This window comes from Molossus molossus, unplaced genomic scaffold (assembly GCF_014108415.1).
Source record: "Molossus molossus isolate mMolMol1 unplaced genomic scaffold, mMolMol1.p scaffold_m16_p_1, whole genome shotgun sequence".
NCBI lineage: Eukaryota > Metazoa > Chordata > Mammalia > Chiroptera > Molossidae > Molossus > Molossus molossus.
Window position 1 is genome coordinate 76,810,795 of NW_023425344.1, and position 20,965 is coordinate 76,831,759.

The 20,965-nt window shown below is 38.0% G+C and overlaps 1 protein-coding gene across 12 annotated transcripts in view; it reads left to right on the forward strand.

Moving 5' to 3' along the window:
* Window positions 1-20,965, forward strand: part of RAP1GDS1 (Rap1 GTPase-GDP dissociation stimulator 1) — a 168,081-nt gene that overhangs the window by 41,457 nt on the left and 105,659 nt on the right. For 9 of the 12 annotated variants that reach the window (XM_036255128.1, XM_036255166.1, XM_036255174.1 and 6 more), the window contains exon 3: window positions 18,572-18,694. In XM_036255128.1, coding sequence (XP_036111021.1) covers window positions 18,572-18,694 — 123 coding nt within the window. Of the gene's footprint in view, window positions 1-12,965; window positions 13,011-18,571; window positions 18,757-20,965 lie in introns of those variants that run through there. The other 3 variants (XM_036255156.1, XM_036255194.1, XM_036255183.1) reach the window with 3 other exon arrangements.

Below are 20,965 nucleotides of genomic sequence, written 5' to 3' on the forward strand. Positions count from 1 at the left end.
AATGTTTCTCTCTCTACCTCTCCCTTCCCCTCTCTCTAAAAATCAAAAAGCTTTTAAAAAAATTACCCAGTGGTATAAAATGTTGTTGTTACAAATATAGGGTCTCTAGCCTCAGCTAGTAATGCTTTTACATATTTCTTCTTTGTAGAATATAGTTTTCTCCTTTACTTCTTAGACTATGCTTTATTATCTTTTTGAATTCCATTCAAATGTTTCCTTGTTTATGAAGATTTCCATGATCTTCATGGAGCTGTTGTATATAACGTCCATGGTCGTGTCAATCAGAAAAAAGAAATTTTTTCTTTTTTTTTAAACTTATCTTTATTGTTGAGTGTGTTACAGATGTCCCTCCCTTTTTTCCCCATTGCTCCTCCCCAGTCCCGCCCCCCTGCTGCTTCCCCACACTATTGTTTGTGTCCACAGGTTAAGCATATAAGCATAAAGTTCTTTGGTTTATCTTTCTACCCTCTCTCCTCCCTTCCCCTTGAGGTTCATCAGTCTAACAAACAATTTGTACTTTTTAATTTTTTTATCTTTTTCACCCATCCCCACAGCACCCTCTCATTTGGTAAACAACAAAAAGTTCTCTGTATCTATGAGTCTCTTTCTGTTCTGCTTGCTCATTTTGTTTATAGATTCAGTTGTTTATAGATAAGTATTTATTGCCATTTTGCTGTTCATATTTTTGTTGTTTTCCTCCAAGAAGACCCTTCAACATTTCTGTAATACTGGTTTGGTGATGATGAACTTCTTTAGCTTTTTCTTGTCTGGGAAACTCTTGATATGTCCATTGATTTACAATCAACATATTGCAGGATAGAGTAATCTTGTTTGTAGGTTATTGCTTTTCATCACTTTGAATATCTCTTGCCACTCCTTTCTGGCCTGCAAAATTTCTTTTGAGAAATCAGCTGACAGTCTTATGGGAGCTCTTTTGTAGGTAATGAACTGCTTTTCTCTTGCTGCTTTTAAGATTCTCTCTTTGTGTTTAACCTTTGGCATTTTGATGCTAATGTGTCTTGGTGTGGACCACTTTGGGTTCATCTTGTTTGGGACTCTGTGCTTCCTGGACTTGTATATCTGTTTCCTTCACCAAGTTAGGTAAGTTTCCTGTCATTTTTTTCAACTAGGTTTCCAATTTCTTTCTCTCTCCTGCTTCTGGCATCCCCATAATGCAAATACTGGAATGCTTGAAGTTGTCCCAGAGGCTCCTTCCTTACACTATCCTCATTTTTTGGATTCTTTTTTCTTTTTGCTGTTCTGATTGGGTGTTTTTTGCTTCCTTATATTCCAATTTGATGGTTTGCTTCTTGGCTTTACCTACTCTGCTATTGATTCCCTGTAAATTATTCTTTATTTCAGTTAGTGCAGCCTTCGTTTCTGACTGGTCTTTTTTTTTTTATCCTCACCCGAGGACATTTTTGTTTTTTATTCAGATAGAGTAGGAGGGAGAGAGAGGAAGAGAGAGAGAGAGAGAGAGAGAGAGAGAGAGAGAGAGAGAGAGAGAAACATCGACGTGAAAGGGACACATCGAGTGGTTGCCACCCATACAACCCAACCAGGGCAGGGGACAAACTGCAACTGAGATACATGCCCTTAGTGGGAACCGAACCTGGGTCTCTCTGGACCTCAGGCCGACGCTGTAACCGCTGAGCTAAACCGGCCAGGGCTGACTGGTCTTTTTTTGTGTTGTTGATGTTCTCACTAAGTTCCTTGGAGGTCTCCTTAAGTTCCTTGAATGTCTTGCTAAGTTTTTTTATTGTCCTTATAACCAGTATCTTGAACTCTGTATCCGATTGATTGTTTATCTCCTAGAGTTTTGTTCTTTTCTTTAATTTGGGACATGTTTCTTTGTCTCCTCATGTTGGCTGCTTCCTTGTGTTTGTTTCTGTATATTATCTAGAATTGCTGTCTCCTAGGCTCATAGGGTGGCCTATTGTTATAGGTATCCTGTAGTGTCCAGTGGCAAAGCCTCCCTGATTACCCCAGTTGGGCCCCTAAGATGCACCCCTAGTGTGGACCGTCCACCCTTCTGTTGTAATTGAGTCTTGATTGCTGTTGGCATATCAGTGGGAGGGATTTACTCAGACTGATCAGCTGCAAGGACTGGCTCTGCCCACTGACCACTGGCCTCTGACTGCCTTGGAGGATCTGCTGTGTAGGGGCCCACCACACAGAGTAAGACTTACTTCATCAGGACTCTGGTGAACCACTGAGTACATTCATTGAGTGTGTCACTTGTGGAGGTGGTTGGGTGGTGATGCTTCGATGTGGTTTGAAGCTGTCCACTGGGTGTGCTGACTCTGGGGCAAGGTCAGCCTCTGCCTGTGTTCTACCAGGGGCCACCAGTCACAAGCTAAAAAGCGATTTGCCAATGGATGCTTCTTGTGCTGGGCTTGGTGGTGCCCAGGCAAAGCCAAGCTGTGAACCAAGGTTGGCTGCTTCTAGTGCCAGGCCTTGGGCCACTTAATAAGAGGTGTAGGGCTCACTGAGCCTAGATGCTGCTTGTTTGAGAGATTTTAGGAAACTCTGAAGCAGGTTCCAAGACAGGCCAATCCTATGGTAAAGCCTTTGGAAAAGGCTTGGGTGGGCCAGAAAGTTGGGTGGGGCAGGGCCTCAGGGAATCACCAAGGTGGGGCCAACTGTGTGAGCCAGATTGCTGTAGTCCCAGATATGGCAGCTGTCTGACGCCCCAGGGAAGGTATCACCAAAGGAATGAGGGCCTCCGCCAGCACCTCTCTCTAGGAGCAAACTGCACCTCCAGCTCTCCCCCCCTCCAGTGCGGAACAATTCAGTTCGGCCCCATATGTCTCTGGTACCTTTCTAGCTGCCTCCCCTCTTCGCTGGAGCTCAGAGGGAGCAAATCCCAGTAAGTCTGTGTGCAGACCCTTTAAGAGGAGCTGCCTGGGGCTACAGCAGCCTCAGCCTCAGCCTCAGCCTCAGCCTCCGCTGGTTTTTCCAGCCAGAAGTGATGGCGACTTCTCTTCCTGGCAGTGGAACCCTGAGTATGGAGCCTGGTTTGGGATGGGGCCCTTTGCTCCAAAGGGAGGACCTTCACAACCGAGGTATCCCCCTGATTTTTATCCACCACACGTGGGTGTGGGATTAGCCTGTCCGCGCCTCCGCCCCTCCTACCAGTCTTGGTGTGGCTGCTGCTTTAATTTCATAGTTGTAGGTCTTCCTTTCAGCTTGATGTCAGGTGGTTCTGAAAGATGGTTGTTCTGTAGTTTAGTTGTAATTTTGATGTGGTTGTGGGAGGAAGCGATACCTCGTTTACCTATGTCGCTATCTTGACCAGAATTCTGTGATCATTTTTTAAAATCTTTTTCATACTAGACAGCTCCCTGAGGATATGATTTGTATCTTTATCTTATATTCCTAGTATTGGTACTCAGTAAAAATACATTTTTCTTGTGTGGTCTTATCCACTCCCAATTCTTCAACTGCTTAATAGGTTATAAAATCTTGGACACTATTGCAGCATTGTGTGTGAGTATTGGGGAGGGGGTACTTTTGATGGGTAGGATCATGGAATAGATTTTGAAAACATAGTGTATATGAGGACCCTGGAATTGTGGGAAGAACCTTCAAGCATAGGAAGCAACATATGTAGTCACAGCAGTAGGGGAAAACCTAGTTCAATCAGAAACTGAAAGGTTTGGTATGGCTAGCAAAAAAAGGGAATATGATACCTGGAAAGGTCAGTAAGAGGTCAAATTATGAAAGACTTTTTTGCAAATTATGAAAGACTTTTTTGCCAAATTCTTAGTCTGCTTAGGCTGCTATAACAAAATAGCATAGATTGATGGCATTTCTAACAGTTCTGGAGGCTGGGAAGTCCAAGATCTAGGTATGTGGTGAGGTTTGCTTCCTGTTTCATAGTGTATTTTTGCTGGAACCTCAACATGGTGCAAGGACTGAGGCATCTGTCTGGGATCTCTTTTTGTAAGTCTACTAATCCCATTCATGACGACTCTGCCCTTATGACCTGATCTCTTCCCAAAGGCCCACCTCCTAATACCATCACATTGTGGGTTAGATTTCAACATAATGAATTGGGGGAGGGCACAAACATTCACTCTGTAGCACCATGCTAAGGGGAACCATTGAAAGCAAATGAAAATCAGATTTTGTATTTTTAAAAGATCTCTATGGTGGCATATTTAAAGAGGGGTTGAAGGATAACCAAAGAGAAGTAAAGAGGACATCTTTTTTTTAAAATACGTTTTCATTGATTTTTTTTAGGAAGAGAGAGATAGAAACATCTATGTCAGAGAGAAACATCTATTGGCTGCCCCCTATTTGGGATTGAGCCAGCAACCTGGGCATGTGGCCTGACTGGGAATTGAACCAGGACCTCTCGGTCTATGGGAAAATATACTCAATCTAATGAGCCACACCAACCGGCCATCTTTCTCTTAGAGACTGGAGTTAAGGATCATTTACATCATGGTTAAATTTAAATGTGAAGGAGCAAAATATTTGCACTATGATACCAGGAAAGGTTATCTGTTGACAGTGATGGAGAATATGGCATATTTAGAGTGTAGTAAATGTATAGAATTAGTGGCTTAGATAATGTTACAGGGAAATAACTAGAGTTAAATAAAACCTTATTGAACAATGTAGAAGGTTCAGTTAAGATAATAAAATGTGAGTTTATTGTGGTAGTAGCTAACATTTAATAACATTTTAAAATTAGAGAACAGGAAGAAATATATGGCTGGATTTATCTACTGTGTAGGAAACTTGATGAAATCTAAGATCATTTTTCAGAGTAGGTGGGACTGATAGATTGGGAGGGAAGATTGGGAAGGAAGAGTTGAAGGAATAGAGGTTTCAGTGAGGTTAAAAAAATGTTCAATAATAGAGAACTAAAATATATGATAGAAGACTGTGATCTGAAAGTAACTTCCAAATTTAAGCTTTCAACCATGGACAGTTCTACATGATAATGGGGCCCTGGTGTAATTGTGTGATGGATTGTGAAAGAGCAGTAGAGAATTAGGTCATTTATTAAAGTCAAGGAATGTGAGGCCAAGTTATTAACCACTTCATGTAGATTCATAGTTGTTCAGGATGATTGCAAGCTTTGGAGGGGAGAGAAAACCTGAGAGTAAGCTCCAGTGATTTTGAAGGTTATTAGAATACTAGTAATGAGAATGGGGCAAATAGAGTGTCACCAGACAGTAGAGAAATGAGAAATTGTTTTTTAGGGAAATCACAAGACAGATGGTTTACAAAAGGTATTTTTCAGCTAAGAAAATACCAACACAGGCGCCAAACTCTGAGTCTTGGGGTAGAAGGTGAGGAAAAGCAGCTGAGTTCTGCTTAAGAGCATGAAAGGGGAGGAAGGTAGAATTTTGGGAGGTGTCTGGTATTTGTTTAGAATAGTTTAGAGATCCAAAGGTCATAGTTAAAAGGGCTCAAAACTAGTTCTGAAGGGAAAACTCTGGTCTGGTACTGTGGGATGGGGAAGTTCTTTAACTGACCATCTCAGAGTTAATCTTTTTCTGGTTACTTTGTCTGTATGGCTTGGGAGATTGTGATCTATTTTCTCATTTATGATCTTTTCTCATCCTTTCTTCTTAAAAGAGTGAATACTTTTTTGACTAATATTATTGCCTCCTTTGTTCTCCTGAATTTGGCAGTGTTAACAGACCTCCTCCACACTTCTTTTTCTTATATTTAAGTAGGGCCACCCTGTAAAACCCTGCTCTTTCTTATCTTGGGACATTTTACCGTGGCCTTCCCCCTGAGGTTGGTTTTGTAGGATTTACAATTTGATGTTTGTCTTAGGTGTTACACAGAGACCTAGGAAACTACCCTAGTGCCATTATATCTAGTAAATCCAAGGCCAATTAGAAAACCTTTCACTACTCATTTTAGGGTGCTACATATTACCATTCTCTTCATTACTGTTTCCTAGTTGGCAAAGGGCATTGTTGTGTAAAGAGCACAAACATCTCCAAATTGGGTTTCAAAGTCATTTTGCCAGTTCTTTTGTTTCCTAGACCCAATTCCAGTGTGTAGGAGGAGTGGGTTTACCTCACAACAACAAAAAGCAATGCTCTGGACACTGGCTGGGTGACCTGGAATTCAACTCAATTCTGACACTATCTACGCAAAGATAGCATCAGATTCCACAGGCTAAGAGTTCAGCTCCACAAGACTGCTTTCTGCCCCCACTTCAGATGCCATTGCAAACCCAGGCAGCATGTTACCTGTGCTTCTGACTGACCATCTATAAATTTGAGGTTCCAGTTTATTCCCTGCAATTCAGGAAGCCAATTGCAAGTCCAGGGTGTTACCTGTACTTCTGCCTACTTCATTTTTCCACAGACCCCCATTTTGGTTCCATTAATTTACTAGAGCAGCTCACACAACTTACAGAGACGTTTTACTTTTTAGATTATTAGCTCTTTGGTTTATTACAAAAAGCTATAAGTCAGGAAGAGCCAGATGGAAGAGACACAGAGGGCAAGCAAGGTACAGGAAAAGGGCTCAGAGCTCCCCATCCCCACTTCAGGTGTTCAGCTCTTCCTAGTCTCCACATTCTCACCAACCCAGAACCTCTCCAAACCCTCTCCTTTGGGTTTTTATGGACTCTCTGTTTTATAGGAATGATTAACTCATTGGCCTTTGGTGATTGGTTCAACCTCCAGCTGCTCTCAATTGGGTCATGGGACTATAAGTTCAAACCATCTAATTATTTGGTTGGCTACCCGGGCAACCAGCCCCAGTCCTTAGGTACTTTCAAATGTCTCTTCATTAACATAACAAGAGACACATTGATGCCACTATTTTTTTTTTTTAGAAAATTTCTAAGGGTTTTAGGAGCTGTGCCAGAAAGGAAGACCATTTATGTATTTATTTTATTGTTTAATCCTCGCCCGAGGATATTTTTCTATTTATCTTTAGATAGAGTGGGAGGGATGGAGAGAGAGAGAGAAACATGGACTTCAGAGAGACACATCGACTTGTTTTCACCTGCAGGACCCCGAACAGGGCATGGGAAAAACTGTGACCCAGGTACTTGCCCTCGACCAGAATCGAACCTGTGACTCTCTGGTTCATGGGCTGACACTCTTTTTTTTCATCCTCACCCGAGGACATTTTTCCATTTTTTGTTCAGGTAGAGTGAGGAAGAGAGAGAGAGACAGAGATAGAAACATCGACGTGAAAGGGACACATCGAGTGGCTGCCACCCGCACGACTGACCAGAGCCGGGGACAAACTGCAACCGAGGTACGCGCCCTTAGTGGGAACCGAACCCGGGTCTCTCAGGACCGCAGGTCGACGCTCTAACCGCTGAGCCAAACCGGCCAGGGCTGACACTCTTTTAACTACTGAGCCAAACTGGCCAGGGCTATATATTTCTTATGATATGTCACAGTTTCACATCTGTGTTGCTGCTACTGTCATAGGGTTATTGGTGGTTATGGTGATGGGGTTGGGGACTGTAAGTGTGGTAGGGAATGGGCAGTTTTTAAGATGGGGTTAAAGTGAAAGATCATTTTGAAATACTGTTCTTGGGAGTGAGTTTTTGATATCTGCAAGATTCTGTAAGCCAAAGTAGATTATTATTTTTTTTTTTAATCCTCACCCGAGGACATTTTTGCATTTATGTTCAGATAGAGCGGGAGGGAGAGACGGAGGAAGAGAGAAACATTGATGTGAGAGAGACACATTGAGGGGTTGCCACCCACACGACCCCAACATGGCCGGGGACAAACTGCAACCAGGAATGGAAACCGGGACTCTCCGGTCTGCGGGCCGACGCTCTAATCGCTGAGCCAAACTGGCCAGGGCTAGATTCTTTATTCTCTAAGTTATGGCACATGAAGTGGCCACAGAAGATGTGTATAAGTGTGGGATGAGGGAAGGGAAATAATTGGTAAGTATCCTATTGATAATAACGGACTTCATGCTCTGTGCCGTTACTTAAAAGCTGATACCTGACTATATCCTTGTACCCTAGTTCAAGCCACACTGGGGTATTTTCCCGAGACTAGCTTGGTCTCTAATACCTAACATACTGGTATGGTCATACAAGGGAATAGAGAGCAGAAAATCATAGTTCTTTGGGGAGAACTGAGGGTCTAGAACAATGGGTGATCATGAAGATGAGATGGATGGAAGCTTAGACTGGATTCAGTGCCTCCATCCATTATGTCTGTTGTGTGATTTTTTTTTTTTTTTATATCCTCACCCGAGGACATTTTCCCATTTTTTTGTTCAGACAGAGTCGGGGGGTGGGGAGAGGAAGAGAGAGAGAGAGAGAGAGAGAGAGAGAGAAACAGAAACATCGATGTGAAAGGTACACATCGAGTGGCTGCCACCTGCACAACCCAACCAGGGCCAGGGACAAACTGCAACCGAGGTACATGCCCTTATGGGAACCGAACCCGGGTCTCTCTGGACTGCAGGCCGACACTCTAACTGCTGAACCAAACCGGCCAGGGCAGTTGTGGGATTTTTATCAAGATATTAAAACTATACTTGTCACCCTGGCCTGTTTAGCTCAGCGGTTAGAGCATCGGTCTGCAGATGCTCTAACTAGGTATTAGAGACCAAGCTAGACTAGTACATGGCAGGTACTTAGTAAGCATTTAATGCTGAGTCAGTGGATTAAATGAATCCAGTAACTTTCTTTTGAATGGTTATGAAACCTCTTAAAAGTTAACAATGTAACTTAAGTGTATATGTAATGGTGATAATATCTTACCCCATCATTAACATATGTGTCTTAAGGAAAGGGAAAAAGTTCCTTACAACTTTCATTTCATGATTTAATGTGTTGATTTACTGATAGCTTTTCAATATCGTGAATTTTAAGAGCCATTATTTAGTTTAGTTACTATTTTAACAGCAATAATTAAATTCAACACATATACTTACTCTTTTTTTGTTAGATCACTGTGGCCTGAAGTCTGTTCTCTTTTCAGTTTAGTGTTGATGCGTTTTGTTGTTGTTTTTGTGGTCAAAGAATATGGAGAAGAACTGTTTGAAACATTTACTTGATTTCTCTACTTATTGTTCATAATGATTCAGTGCAGTTGTGCTAGACATACATATTTTTAAATAAATTATCAGCTTTTTACCAACAGGTTATTGAGCCATACTCTTGATGTCTTCAAACAAAAATAAAGGAAACATTTATTGTCTCTCAAAGTCTATCAGGACTTATTCCATAACAATTACTGTTTCATTTGCCATCTTGTATATTACTTTTCTTGAAGTGCTTTCGTTTAGTATTTCTTCGATTCATTTATCACAATAGGAGTTCATTCTTCAGTCTCACAAACCTACACTTTTAAAAATGTTGATTTTGCTCAAAATACTCTCATAGCCAACAACTCCTATGTCACTCAGCGTATAACCTAGACATTCTTTCTAGTAATTAAAACCTCTACCAAGAGCTTACTAAACTTACTGATTTTTTTTTTTTTTTTTCCATTTCAGCATTAAGTCATCTGTCCCAAAATGTTTTTTAACCTTTGGGAAATTAACATCAAATTTATTCTTGGTTAATAATATCTGTTTTTGCTTTCCTATTCTTAAGCCTTTCTTGAACCTCGCTTGATAACTTGGGGAACTTCAGCTCTCTAGGATTATGCTTGAAAGGAAATTGTAATTTACATTCACAAACTTTTAAAACTTTTCAGCTTTACTTAAGCCAACATGATTTTACTTGGATTTGTTTTGTCTTTCACTGAGTTTTTTTTAATAAAGCAAGTCACTAGAGATCTTGATCAGTTCTTTGTGTCTTTTATTCCCTGTGTTTCTGTAGTATTTTTTTGTTTTGTTTTTACTTTATGTAAGGATCTCTGCCCCATCCCTCCACCCTCACTTTTTCCCCTCTCTTTTTTGGGGAAGCTATGAGATTTGAGTGTGATGACCCCAATCTATACTCCCTAGGTCACCGGGCCTATTTACTGTGGTCTATTTATTGGCGTAGGCCTAAACCAGTCAGTACATAGTGTGGCATTTACCTAGCCAAATTAATTAATTCAAGTTGGTTTAATTGCTGTTAACTATGGGACTTTTGGGTTTGTTTGTTTTCAGGGGAGAGGTAGGGAGAGAAAAGATGCTATGTTGCTTGCTTGTAAGAACAGGAACTTACAGCTGTTATCTACTATGATATGAACTAGTCTGATAATGCCAATGCATAGGCAGGTTGAGGAGACTTCAGATGGAGCAGGAGCCCTGTAAAGAACATTTATGAAGCTCACTCTTCTAGACTTTACCTTTATGTGAATTGAGCTCTAATAAATTTCCTTATTGGGATATAGTGCAGTAATTTCTATTAGTTGTAGTATGTCCTGATATATACAGATTTGAAATAGATTTCTTATAAAACAATGCAAGCATATTGTATAATTTGGAAAATTGAAAAGGAAGTTTTTATTATAATTTTTTTATTTTATAAAATTTGAATTATGCCATGTGAATGTAGGTTTCTTTTTTGTTTGTTTATCCTCACCTGAGAATATTTTTCCATTGATTTTCAGATAGAGTGGAAAGGAGGGGGGGAGAGAGAAAGAGACACACACACACATAGACACACAGTCGCCACCTGCACTACCCCAACCAGGGCTGGGGATGGAACCCTTGACCCCGTCATAAGCCCTTGATTGGAATCAAACCTGTGACCCCTTGGTCTGACCAAAGTGCCAACAGCTGAGTCAAATGGGCCAGAGCTAGGTTCCTTTTTTATAACATATTTTTGTGCATTAACCATGATGTTAAATATTCTTTTAAAGTGATGTTTTAATGTTTTTGTAATGTTCTTTTGAATGCTAGACCACAATAATAGTCATCTATTGTAGGACATATTTCTTATTTACATATTAATTTAAGCTGATACTATGAGCTGTTTAACTGTTTCTTTTGGCCAGGCTTACAGTAATTCGATTTTAAGTGACTCCTTACTCTTTTTCCTTGTCTGTGTATCTTTTTGTTATTTTGTTTTCCTAGAAAAGTGGAGTAAATTTTGCATCACATTGACTTGTTTGTATAGAGTAATATTTCCTTAAGTAGGTTCCTTAGATTACTCATTTTTTAAAAGATGCTCCTTTAGGAAATACTTTGTGTATTTGAGAAACAGTATATATTCCTGTAGGTTTATGATAAACATTAATAAATTAAGGTCTTCAAAGAATCCTACTGAATCCTACATATGCCAAATCTCTTTAGCTTTGTTTACTTTATTATTTTCCACCAAGGTATTTCACAATAGAATGGAGATGGGTCTTTTACTGAAAATATTCCTTTACTTGTTTTACTGTATTCTCAATCTCTTGGTATGAAGTGAGGAAATCCACGTTTACTGTAGGAACCATATTTTCAGTAATTACTTTGAGCTTCTAGGTGAACAATTCTAGTTGTATACTCTGCGTTTATCACAGTCATTAACACAATTCCTCCTGGTATTTATTTTCTCAGTAAATATCTTTCTTTTATTTTTTAACCATACAGCTCTTTTTTAGCAACTGCTTTATGACCTAGTTAGTGATAATTTTAAAGAAAATAGTCAAACTAGCAGATCTCCTTGCTTATTCTAGTGATGATTTCCAAACACATCACTTCTCTGACTCCCACGGCTTATATCACCCCTGGAATTGAAATCAATGCAACACTACCAAAGTCACTTGTAATTTCATAAAGTGCCTCTCACAACTTCATCTTTTAGTAAGACCTGTTTCTGATAGTGAGTCATTGTATAAAATGGACCTTTGTCTGCCCTCTTTCTTTTCATGACTACATATGTCCTTTACTTCCTGCAGCTCATGTTTCTTTTATTTGCTTAAAATCTTAGTTGCCTCACTGTACTTCTTACTTTTGCAAAATATGTCAAATAATTTTTTTCACATAATAACTTAGCAGATCTGGTCAAGATATTGTCATCACCATATATCTTCTAAATAAGTTATGGTAGAGAGAGGAGTGGACTAGTAATCAGAAAAACTGGATTCTTGTTCTTTTTTCAGTATAATCTTATTGTATGGCCTTATTTGTGATATGAAGACAACATGACCTGTCATGCCTGTCTCACCTGACCTGTTTTATAAATGAAGAGAGAATGTTTGAAATGCTTTCATAATTTAAAAAAAGTGCTTTCTGAATAAATTGAAGATAAAGTTAAGTATCAATCAAGTACCTTAAATGAGCACACTGAGTCTGAATAGCAATGAGCTAAAGTGATAGAGGGGTGTATGGCCTTTCAGAGAGGGAGCATGTGAGTAAGGAGGCATGAAACAAGGTTAATTTGGATTCGTGTAATTTGGTGTGGCTGGAGTGGAGGTTGTCAGTGGAGGAGTATCAGGAGATAGGGTTCGGAAGTATGGATGTGCTTCAGTGTTTAATTAAAAGTTATAAAGAATCATTTAAAGATTTAAAATAGGGAGTGATATAAAATTTACATTTCCAGAAGTTTATTCTGGTATCTTTGTGGATCACAGACAGGGACAGTGTGGCTGGAGTTAGGTAGACTCTTAAGGCTGTTGCCATTTTTTTTTTTTTTTTTTAACCTCACCTGAGGATACTTGCATTTATTTTCAGATAGAGTGGGAGGGAGGGAGAGAGAGGGGAAGAAAAGGAGAGAGAAACATGGATGTGAGAGAGACACATCGAGTGGTTGCCACCCATACAACCCTGGCCGGGGACAAACTGCAACCAAGGTACTTGCCATTAGCGGGAAGTGAACCTGGGACTCTCTGGTTCACGGGCTGACACTCTAACCATTGAGCCAAACCGGCCAGGGCGCTGTTACCTTTAATAAAGGCCATAACTAAGAACTTGACGTAACATGAGTGTAGAAAGGAAAGATAGATGCACAAGATGCTAGCGAGAAGGAATCTATTGGAACTTACGTTCTGATTGAATGTGGGTGGTAGAAAGGCATTTACTCAAAGAGAAAAATTTGTAATCATTCTAGGGCTTCTGGCTTAGATGGGTCCCCTGCCTTTTACTGAGATAGAGACTGGAATGAACTTAAAGGAAAGAAGGTAAATTTTATTTGGGGAATATTAAATTTAAGGTATTTATGGTATATCCGAAGGCAAATACTTGATTTTCAGTTGAATAACAGGAGAACGGATTTGGGACTTGTCTGTGTAGTAGTAAATGAAGCTTTGAATTTTGATCAGATTGCCTGAGCACAGGGTCAGGTCACTTGTTATACTCTGTTCTAAATGTTTACCCCTTGAGAAATGAGTAGTTTCTCAGAGATAAGGATACATGTGGCCCCCTTTTAAGTCATATTCTGGGTCTTTCCAGTTAATCCCAAATCTGCATCTCCTCTTCACAATCTGTAACAAGGAGTCCTTGGACATGTAATGTAAAGATACCAGTTCTTTACTGTTCCCATAACTCTTATGTTAAACTTTAAACACTTCTTTTTTTTTACTTTATTCATATTATTTACACTATTACAGATGTCCCTGTTCCCCTCTCTCTTTCCCCTGTTTCCTCCTTCTCTCTGGCCATCACTACTCTCTTGTCTGTGTGTATGGGTTATGCATATATGTTCCTTGACTGATCCCTTCACCTTCTTTTATCCAGTCCTCCCCCTACCCTCCGGCAGATGTCAGTCTTTTCCATGTATCTATGCCTCTGATTCTGTTTTGTTTATCAGTTATTTTGTTCATTAGATTCCAGATAAAAGAGGTCATATGGTACTTGTCTTTCACTGACTTGCTTATTTCACTTAGCATAGTGATCTTCTCCATGTTGTTGCAAAAGGAGTTTTTAAATGTACATATCCCCCCTGTGAGGGCCCCCCCTTTAATTTATTTATTTTCATAGATTTAAAAAATGTATTTTTATTACTTTAAAAAAGAGTATTAGGTGTTATTATTTTTAAAAATGCTATCAATTTATCCAAATACCTTTTTAATCTAAGAGAGTCATAGAAATAGCAGTCGTTTTTGTTTTTCTAACTTGTTTACTGCAAATTTGTTATCAAATGCTTTTTATTAATTTATTCTCGTGAAGCTTATATGCTAACATAGCATCATAAATTTATCTTATTGTAATAGTAGTGTACCTGAAAACCCCATCTTGGTATTTAAATGTAAAACCAATTTTTTTTTTTAATCTTCACCTGAGGACATTTTTCCATTTTTTGTTCAGATAGAGTGGGAGGGAGGGAGGGAGGGAGAAACATTGATGTGAAAGGGACACTTTGAGTGGTTGCCACCCGCATAACCCAGCCAGGGCCAGGGACAAATTGCAACCGAGGTACGTGCCCTTAGCAGGAACCGAACCCGGGTCTCTCTGGACCACAGGCCCACACTCTAACCGCAGAGCCAAACCAGCCAGGGCTAAAACCAATTATTTTAATGTATTCATTTGGCACCTTTTTGGGAACTTCAGCCATACTCAGCCTATGTCTTATATTACGAGTTATTCCCATTGTGCCTGTTTCCCGTGTTCTACCAGGTTATTGGCCATGAGAAGTTCTGAGTGGTGCTTTTTCTTCACCTCCCTATAATGTATTGTAGCTTAGCTTCTTGATTTACTCTTCTTGAAACTTTCTCTGACCTAATTGCGCTGTTTTCTTTTTCCTTCTGTCACTGACAGTTTCATAACTAAGCTGCATGTTGTTACCAGGGGGAGTGTGGACATAGGCCTGTGGGACAGAATGAGTGCTTGAAGCACTGCAAGGGCTACTGTGATGGATAGGACTCCTGCAGTAGGCCCTACAGATTTTAGAATGGCAATTGCCCATCATGTATGGGTCCTTTAAAACTCAAGGACTGTCAGTGCCTGTAATTTATAGGCATACTCAAAACTTTTTTTTTTTTTAAATCCTCACCCGAGGACATTTTTCCATTTTTTGTTCAGGTAGAGTGGGAGGGAGCGAGAGAGAGAGAGAGAAACATCAACATGAAAGGGACACATCGAGTGGCTGGCACCCACACGACCCAACCAGGGCCGGGGACAAACTGCAACTAAGTTACGCGCCTTTAGCAGAAACTGAACCCGGGTCTCTCCGGACAGTAGGCCAACGCTCTAACAGCTGAGCAAAACCGGCCAGGGCTCAAAACATTTTTTAGGACTGCATCTAAACGTGAAGGGGGAGAAAGATATTGAATTGATTCCTGCAAACATTTAAAAGGAAAGTAGTTAAAATGTCAATAGTAGTCTGGCTAAAATAATGAAAAGCCTACCATTTTTTAGGACTCTGCGCAGTGCATGATTTTTTTTTTTTTTTTCAAGTAGTCCTTTCTTCATTTAGACCTGCAAACCTAACTGCAGACTACTTCTTAATGCTCTTTTAAAATAATTTCAAGGGTGCTCACAGATACCTGAGAACATCTTTTAGTTTCACAAATAACTATGCTTTTGATATGCAGTATAATTCCAGTGCAGAAAATATATATGAAATGAGGCTGAAACTTTGTAATTATTTATTGGACAGTGACATTTTAGTGATAAGCAGTATTTGGTTCTTTATGTTTTTATGCCACAGGAAAGAAGGTAATTCTGAGCTGTTGAAGTTAAATTCTCAACCTATATAGAAATACACATGCTAGCAGATAAATAGATTTCCTGTTAGATTTTTTTGTAAGTAGAAATTATATTTTTTAGAAACAAGATTATATTTATTCCTTTTATTTTTCTAACAACATAAAGTTTATTTCTAAATTCTTGATTCATCTTCATATAACTGTTCTTCCAATTTCTTGGATTATAATCTGTGGAAAGTCTCATCAGTACAACAGTTTCGTATTGTTTTTTTTTTTTTCCCCTTACCCCTGACATTGAGCTCTGATGTTAAGCTGTTCTTTCAGTTTTAGTTAAAATGAGACGTGCATGGATGATTTGCAGTTAACTCCTTGGCTCCATGCACACAAATGCCTCGGCTTCACATCTCATCATGATTCATGCCTTATGCCATACTCTTGCTCTTTCATCTCAGCACCAGCAGATGGTGGGACAAGACCCCTGGGGCAGTATGTCAGTGTTCTGTGGTTGTACATCTTCTGGTCAGAAAAGGAAGGATTTTACTATGGCAAATTGGGTTCAGTTCGTTTTGGCTTCTTGCTTAAAAAAATAATTAATGGAAATTTGGTGTCAGGTTTTCAGGTGGTACCTTAAAAACAGCTGCTGTTTTTATATCCCTGTTACGTGTGGATTACATTTCTACTAATGGGAATTGTAAGAAACCTAGTAAGTGACAGCATACAAAAAGACAGGTTTCATCTATTTATGCTTAAGTTTTCTGTTTTAAAAAATAACACCAGTGGTTGCCAGGTGACACACATGTCGATTTGTTAATTTAATAGAATCTGAAGTTGCTGTTTATGCTCTGTGATTGGTATGATTGGTGACTTTAGACAAATTTACTTTACTCTGGGCTTCTATTTCTTCACCTTATAAATAAAGTTGTTTTAAAGTATCTCCAAAATACCTTTTTTATAGTGCATAAAATGTTAGAAGCTAAAATAGTATTAGCTATGTGAAAATACACTGTGCTTATGGTAGGAAAAGGAAATGCATGGATGAAGTTTCAACATTGAATAATCTGAGTTACTTGATCTGTAGTGCTGTTGTCATAGATAAACATATATAAATGAATTGCAAATTACTTTTTTAAAGATAATAAATACATGGAAGTATAATTACCCATGTATTTTTCTATTGCTTCAGCCATTTGACAACTCTAGCTCCTCATGATGTTAAGAGAGTGTTATGGTTCTGTAACTCTACATAGTCAAGCAGTGCACAGAACAGTAGTTTTTTAACTTTTTGACCAGAACCTATGGTTGAAATACATTTTGCATACAGTAGGCATACACACACAGTTACTTATACATGTGCATATACATAATTCAAAGTTTCACTAACAGTGTTTTACCTTACTATAGGCAAAATTTTTCCTATTTTTTTGTTGTTTTTGCTAGTCTTAATTTTATTCTCTTTTTAAGAAATTGCTGGTCCTTGTTCACCAAATCTATTTCAGAGTTTCAAATGGATCAGGATCCACAGATTAGAAAAAACTGCCCTAATCTGCACTTACTGTAAAGAAATGCATTATTTATTTTTTGTAGACTTTTTCAAATTATTCCATTAAAAATTATTTTCCCATTCTATTGATCACATCAGTTGCTATTTACTTAACAAGAAATTTTAAATTATTTTTTGTTTTTGTTTTGTTTTTTATCTTTGCCCTAGGACATTCTCACATCTTTCTTCAGATAGAGCAGGAGGGAGAGAGGGAGGAACAGAGAGGGAAGCATCAACGCTAGAGAGACACATCGAGCGTATGCCACCCATACAACCCCAACTGGGCCAGGGACAAACTGCAACCGAGGCACATGCCCCCAGTGGGAACCAAACCTGGACTCTCCTGTCCACAGGCCTATGCTCTAACCACTGAGCAGAACTGGCCAGGGCTTAACAAGAAATCTTTAGAGTTCTCTCTTATTGTATGTATGTCCAAAGGATGTAACAGATATACACATAGAAACAAATTTAAATTGAATGTTTTAATGACCTGTATAATTTTCTATCTAAATATATGCCATGCCTCGTCATTGTTCAGAATCAGATAGCAATTTTATGTTTTATTTCCTTGGGTTTTTTTGTTCTTTTTTTCTTTTTCTTTTTATTTATTTTGTTAATCCTCACCCAGGGATATTTTTCCATTGATTTTTAGATAGAATGGAAGGGAGGGAGCGAGGGAGGGGAGAAAGAAACATCAGTGTGAGAGAGAGACATCAGTTGGTTGCCTGACTCACGGCCAGCCCAGGGCCGGGGATTGAACCTGCAACTCAGCTCTGTGCCCTTGACTGGGAATTGAACCCACAACCCTTGGTTGCGGGCCAACACTCTAACTACTGAGCCAAACTGGGGCTCCTTGAGCTTTTCTTTATTTGCATCGTCATTCCAAGTGTTCCTCTTCTTTTATTTTAATAGGACATTCTTTTAATAATAGATACCTGAAGTGGAAAGAAGCAGGAGCCTCCTGAATTTCTGTATCACCAAATCGAGTTCTGAATACCATGGCCTTATTGCCGTTTACTATTTATTTTCTTCATTAATGGTAGTTTAAAGAGTTGTATGAAAAACATAGTAGTTATATAGAACTATATCGTTTCCTCTATCACTCCATATAAAATGATATGAGGTGAGTTTTTTGCTCATTTGATTGCCATTTAAACAAATTGTGATAGCATATAGGAAACCATAGAATTTATATATACACACACACTGTTACAGAATTCAGAAGGGACGTAGAAGAAAAGGCATTCCTACTCTGAATAGACAGGGTTGGAACTAACATTGAAAAGTAAGTTTAGTATACAAATGGTATATTCAGAAAGGGTTCTTTTATAGTCTGACTGTAGATAGAAAAAAACAACATTATAAAGTGTTTTGTGCAGATAAAAACTCAGAAGCAGGTGTGGAACTGAAGGTAATTTTATATAAATGCATACATTTGAATGTATACTGAACAAATTTTTATTTGGATGGTGAGAATTCTTGAAGAATGTATTGTATATAAAGTTGTCATTATATAAAGATTTTCATTGAAGCTCTTTGTATATATCTCTTTCAGATATGGAAACAAGTGAAAAAATCCAAGGAAGTGGAATACTTCAGCTGTTTGCAAGTCTGTTGATTCCACAGTCTCCCTGCACAGCCAAAGTAGCTAACATCATAGCCGAAGTAGCCAAAAATGGTGAGGTTTTCCTCAAGAACTTTTCTGCTGGGAACATCTTCAGTTTTACACCTAACTTGTCAGTATGTTTTATTAATTTATGTTTTAATTTTGTAGATTAGACATTTTTTATTTTTTTATATATTTTTCTTTGGCTTTTTTATGTCATTGTTTAAAATCCTTTGGACATACATACAATAAGAGAATTACAATTATAGTTATTTTATTTATACATTTCCCATGTCCTTTTAGAGTAGAATTAAAGGAAAGCACTGCTAGTCCCTTCCGCACCTGTATCATTTATTACTTTGGTTATAGGATTCTTAAACTTGCCACTGAGTCATTCATCTTTATTGTCACAGAGAGTTTACCTTTTTCAATGTATATATTGGCATGTGTTAGACCCAGGTTTAAACTATTTATTTTTAGTCTGGCCTATCCTCCTGACACTGGCACTTGATAGCAACAGAGCAGTTAGAAGAATATATGTTCTGTTTTCTGCATTCACCTTCATGGGAAACATTTTAAAAAAAATTTCCATGTAAGAATACTTTGGAAAAATAGTGACAGCAAAGCTTAATTATATAACAGCTAGTCCATCCCATTACATGTAGTTTATATCTAATAAGAGATACTTTGGAAGAATTTAATGTAGCAGAAATATTTACATAGGATTTTAATTTGGTCAGTGTGAGAAAACCCTGACTCTTAAAGCAGTTTTTAAACATAAGAGAAGGCCCTACTAAATGTAATACCTTTAGTGTGTCTTAGTTTATGAGTTTGCTATTATTTTTAGACCTTTTATTTTAGTAAGTTTTAATATTATACTTTAAAGAAAAATATTTTTAAAAATTCTGTTTTCATTTGTTTAATCACAATGCAGGTGGCATTGTAAAATACCAATATATGTTGCTTTTGGCATAGTAAAACAACTTGCTCATAAATGTGTTACCAAAAAGAAAATTACCATGAAATTTTTTCATTTGTTTGCAGTGGTTCTCAACCTTCCTAATGCCGTGACGCTTTAATACAGTTTCTCATGTTATGGTGACCCTCAACCATAAAATTATTTTTGTTGCTACTTCATAACTGCAATTTTGCTACTGTTATGTCTTAGGCAACCCCTGTGAAAGGGTCATTTGACCTCCAAAGGGGTTGCGAACCACAGGTTGAGAACTGCTGGTTTAGAGGCTCTTAAAATATCTTTCAGGTTTCAGTGAGGTTTTCTGTATTGCACATTTTTTTCTTTTTTCTTTTGGTTGTTAACTGAAAACTGGCCACCTACTGTTTCTATATCATGACTAGCTATTGTAATTATATTATCAATATACTGTGCTTTAGATTTGAGCTGGTCATAAATTTTCAAAGGTCTTGGAATAGTGCACTTCAAGTAGATTTGAACTACTCTGAATAAATAGTGATTACTTTAGGACTATAAAGAATTCCTAAAGCTGATCTAGTTTGAAAATAGAACTCCCTCATATGTTTTGTTAACCTGGACCAACCACTATCTAAATCTTAAATGCAAAACAGCTTGATTTTTTTTTAAAGATCAAGTAGTATATTTTTAATCTCATTATAATCACAATATAGATTTCCAGAAACTAGAGATGTATGTAGTAGGAACCTCTTTGAACAAGTACAGCCATCACAACCATTCTATAGCCTCTCCATATACAGATAATTTTAAACATATTTCTGAAAAATTATTGATATATTTTCACATGTAACTATCTGAAGCAGGTGACTTTATGTTTTAAAACTAGTTAAGGAGGGCTGCACTCTTCACTTAAAAAGTAAATTGTCTGAAAAGCACAAAGTTTTGGAAGAAGTTTACTTTCTCCAGGGACTGGCAGTGTTACTTTTACATTGACTGAAAGCTGAGGAATATTTTAGTTTTATCTTTATATTCTTTTTGTAAAAATTGAGATAATTGACATATAACATTGTATGTGTTTAAGGTATTCTTTATATGCTTTTGCATTTTAAAAAACACAATTCAGAGCAGTTTTATTTGATTCACAATTTTCCTAAAATTATTTATCCTCTTTCATTTCAAGAATACCAAATATCAGTGATAGCATCAAAAATTTGAAACATAGGTTGGTATCATAGAAATAATTACAACATAAAAGCAAAGGAAAATAATAATTCATCAATGCTGCCGTTGCCTGAAGAGTAGCAACAGCAAAACAAACAAGCAAAACAATAAGATATAACAACAGTTTACATGTATAAAATGAATATAAATCAGACCATTCCTAAATTTCTTATTTTAATAGTCATTTAAAT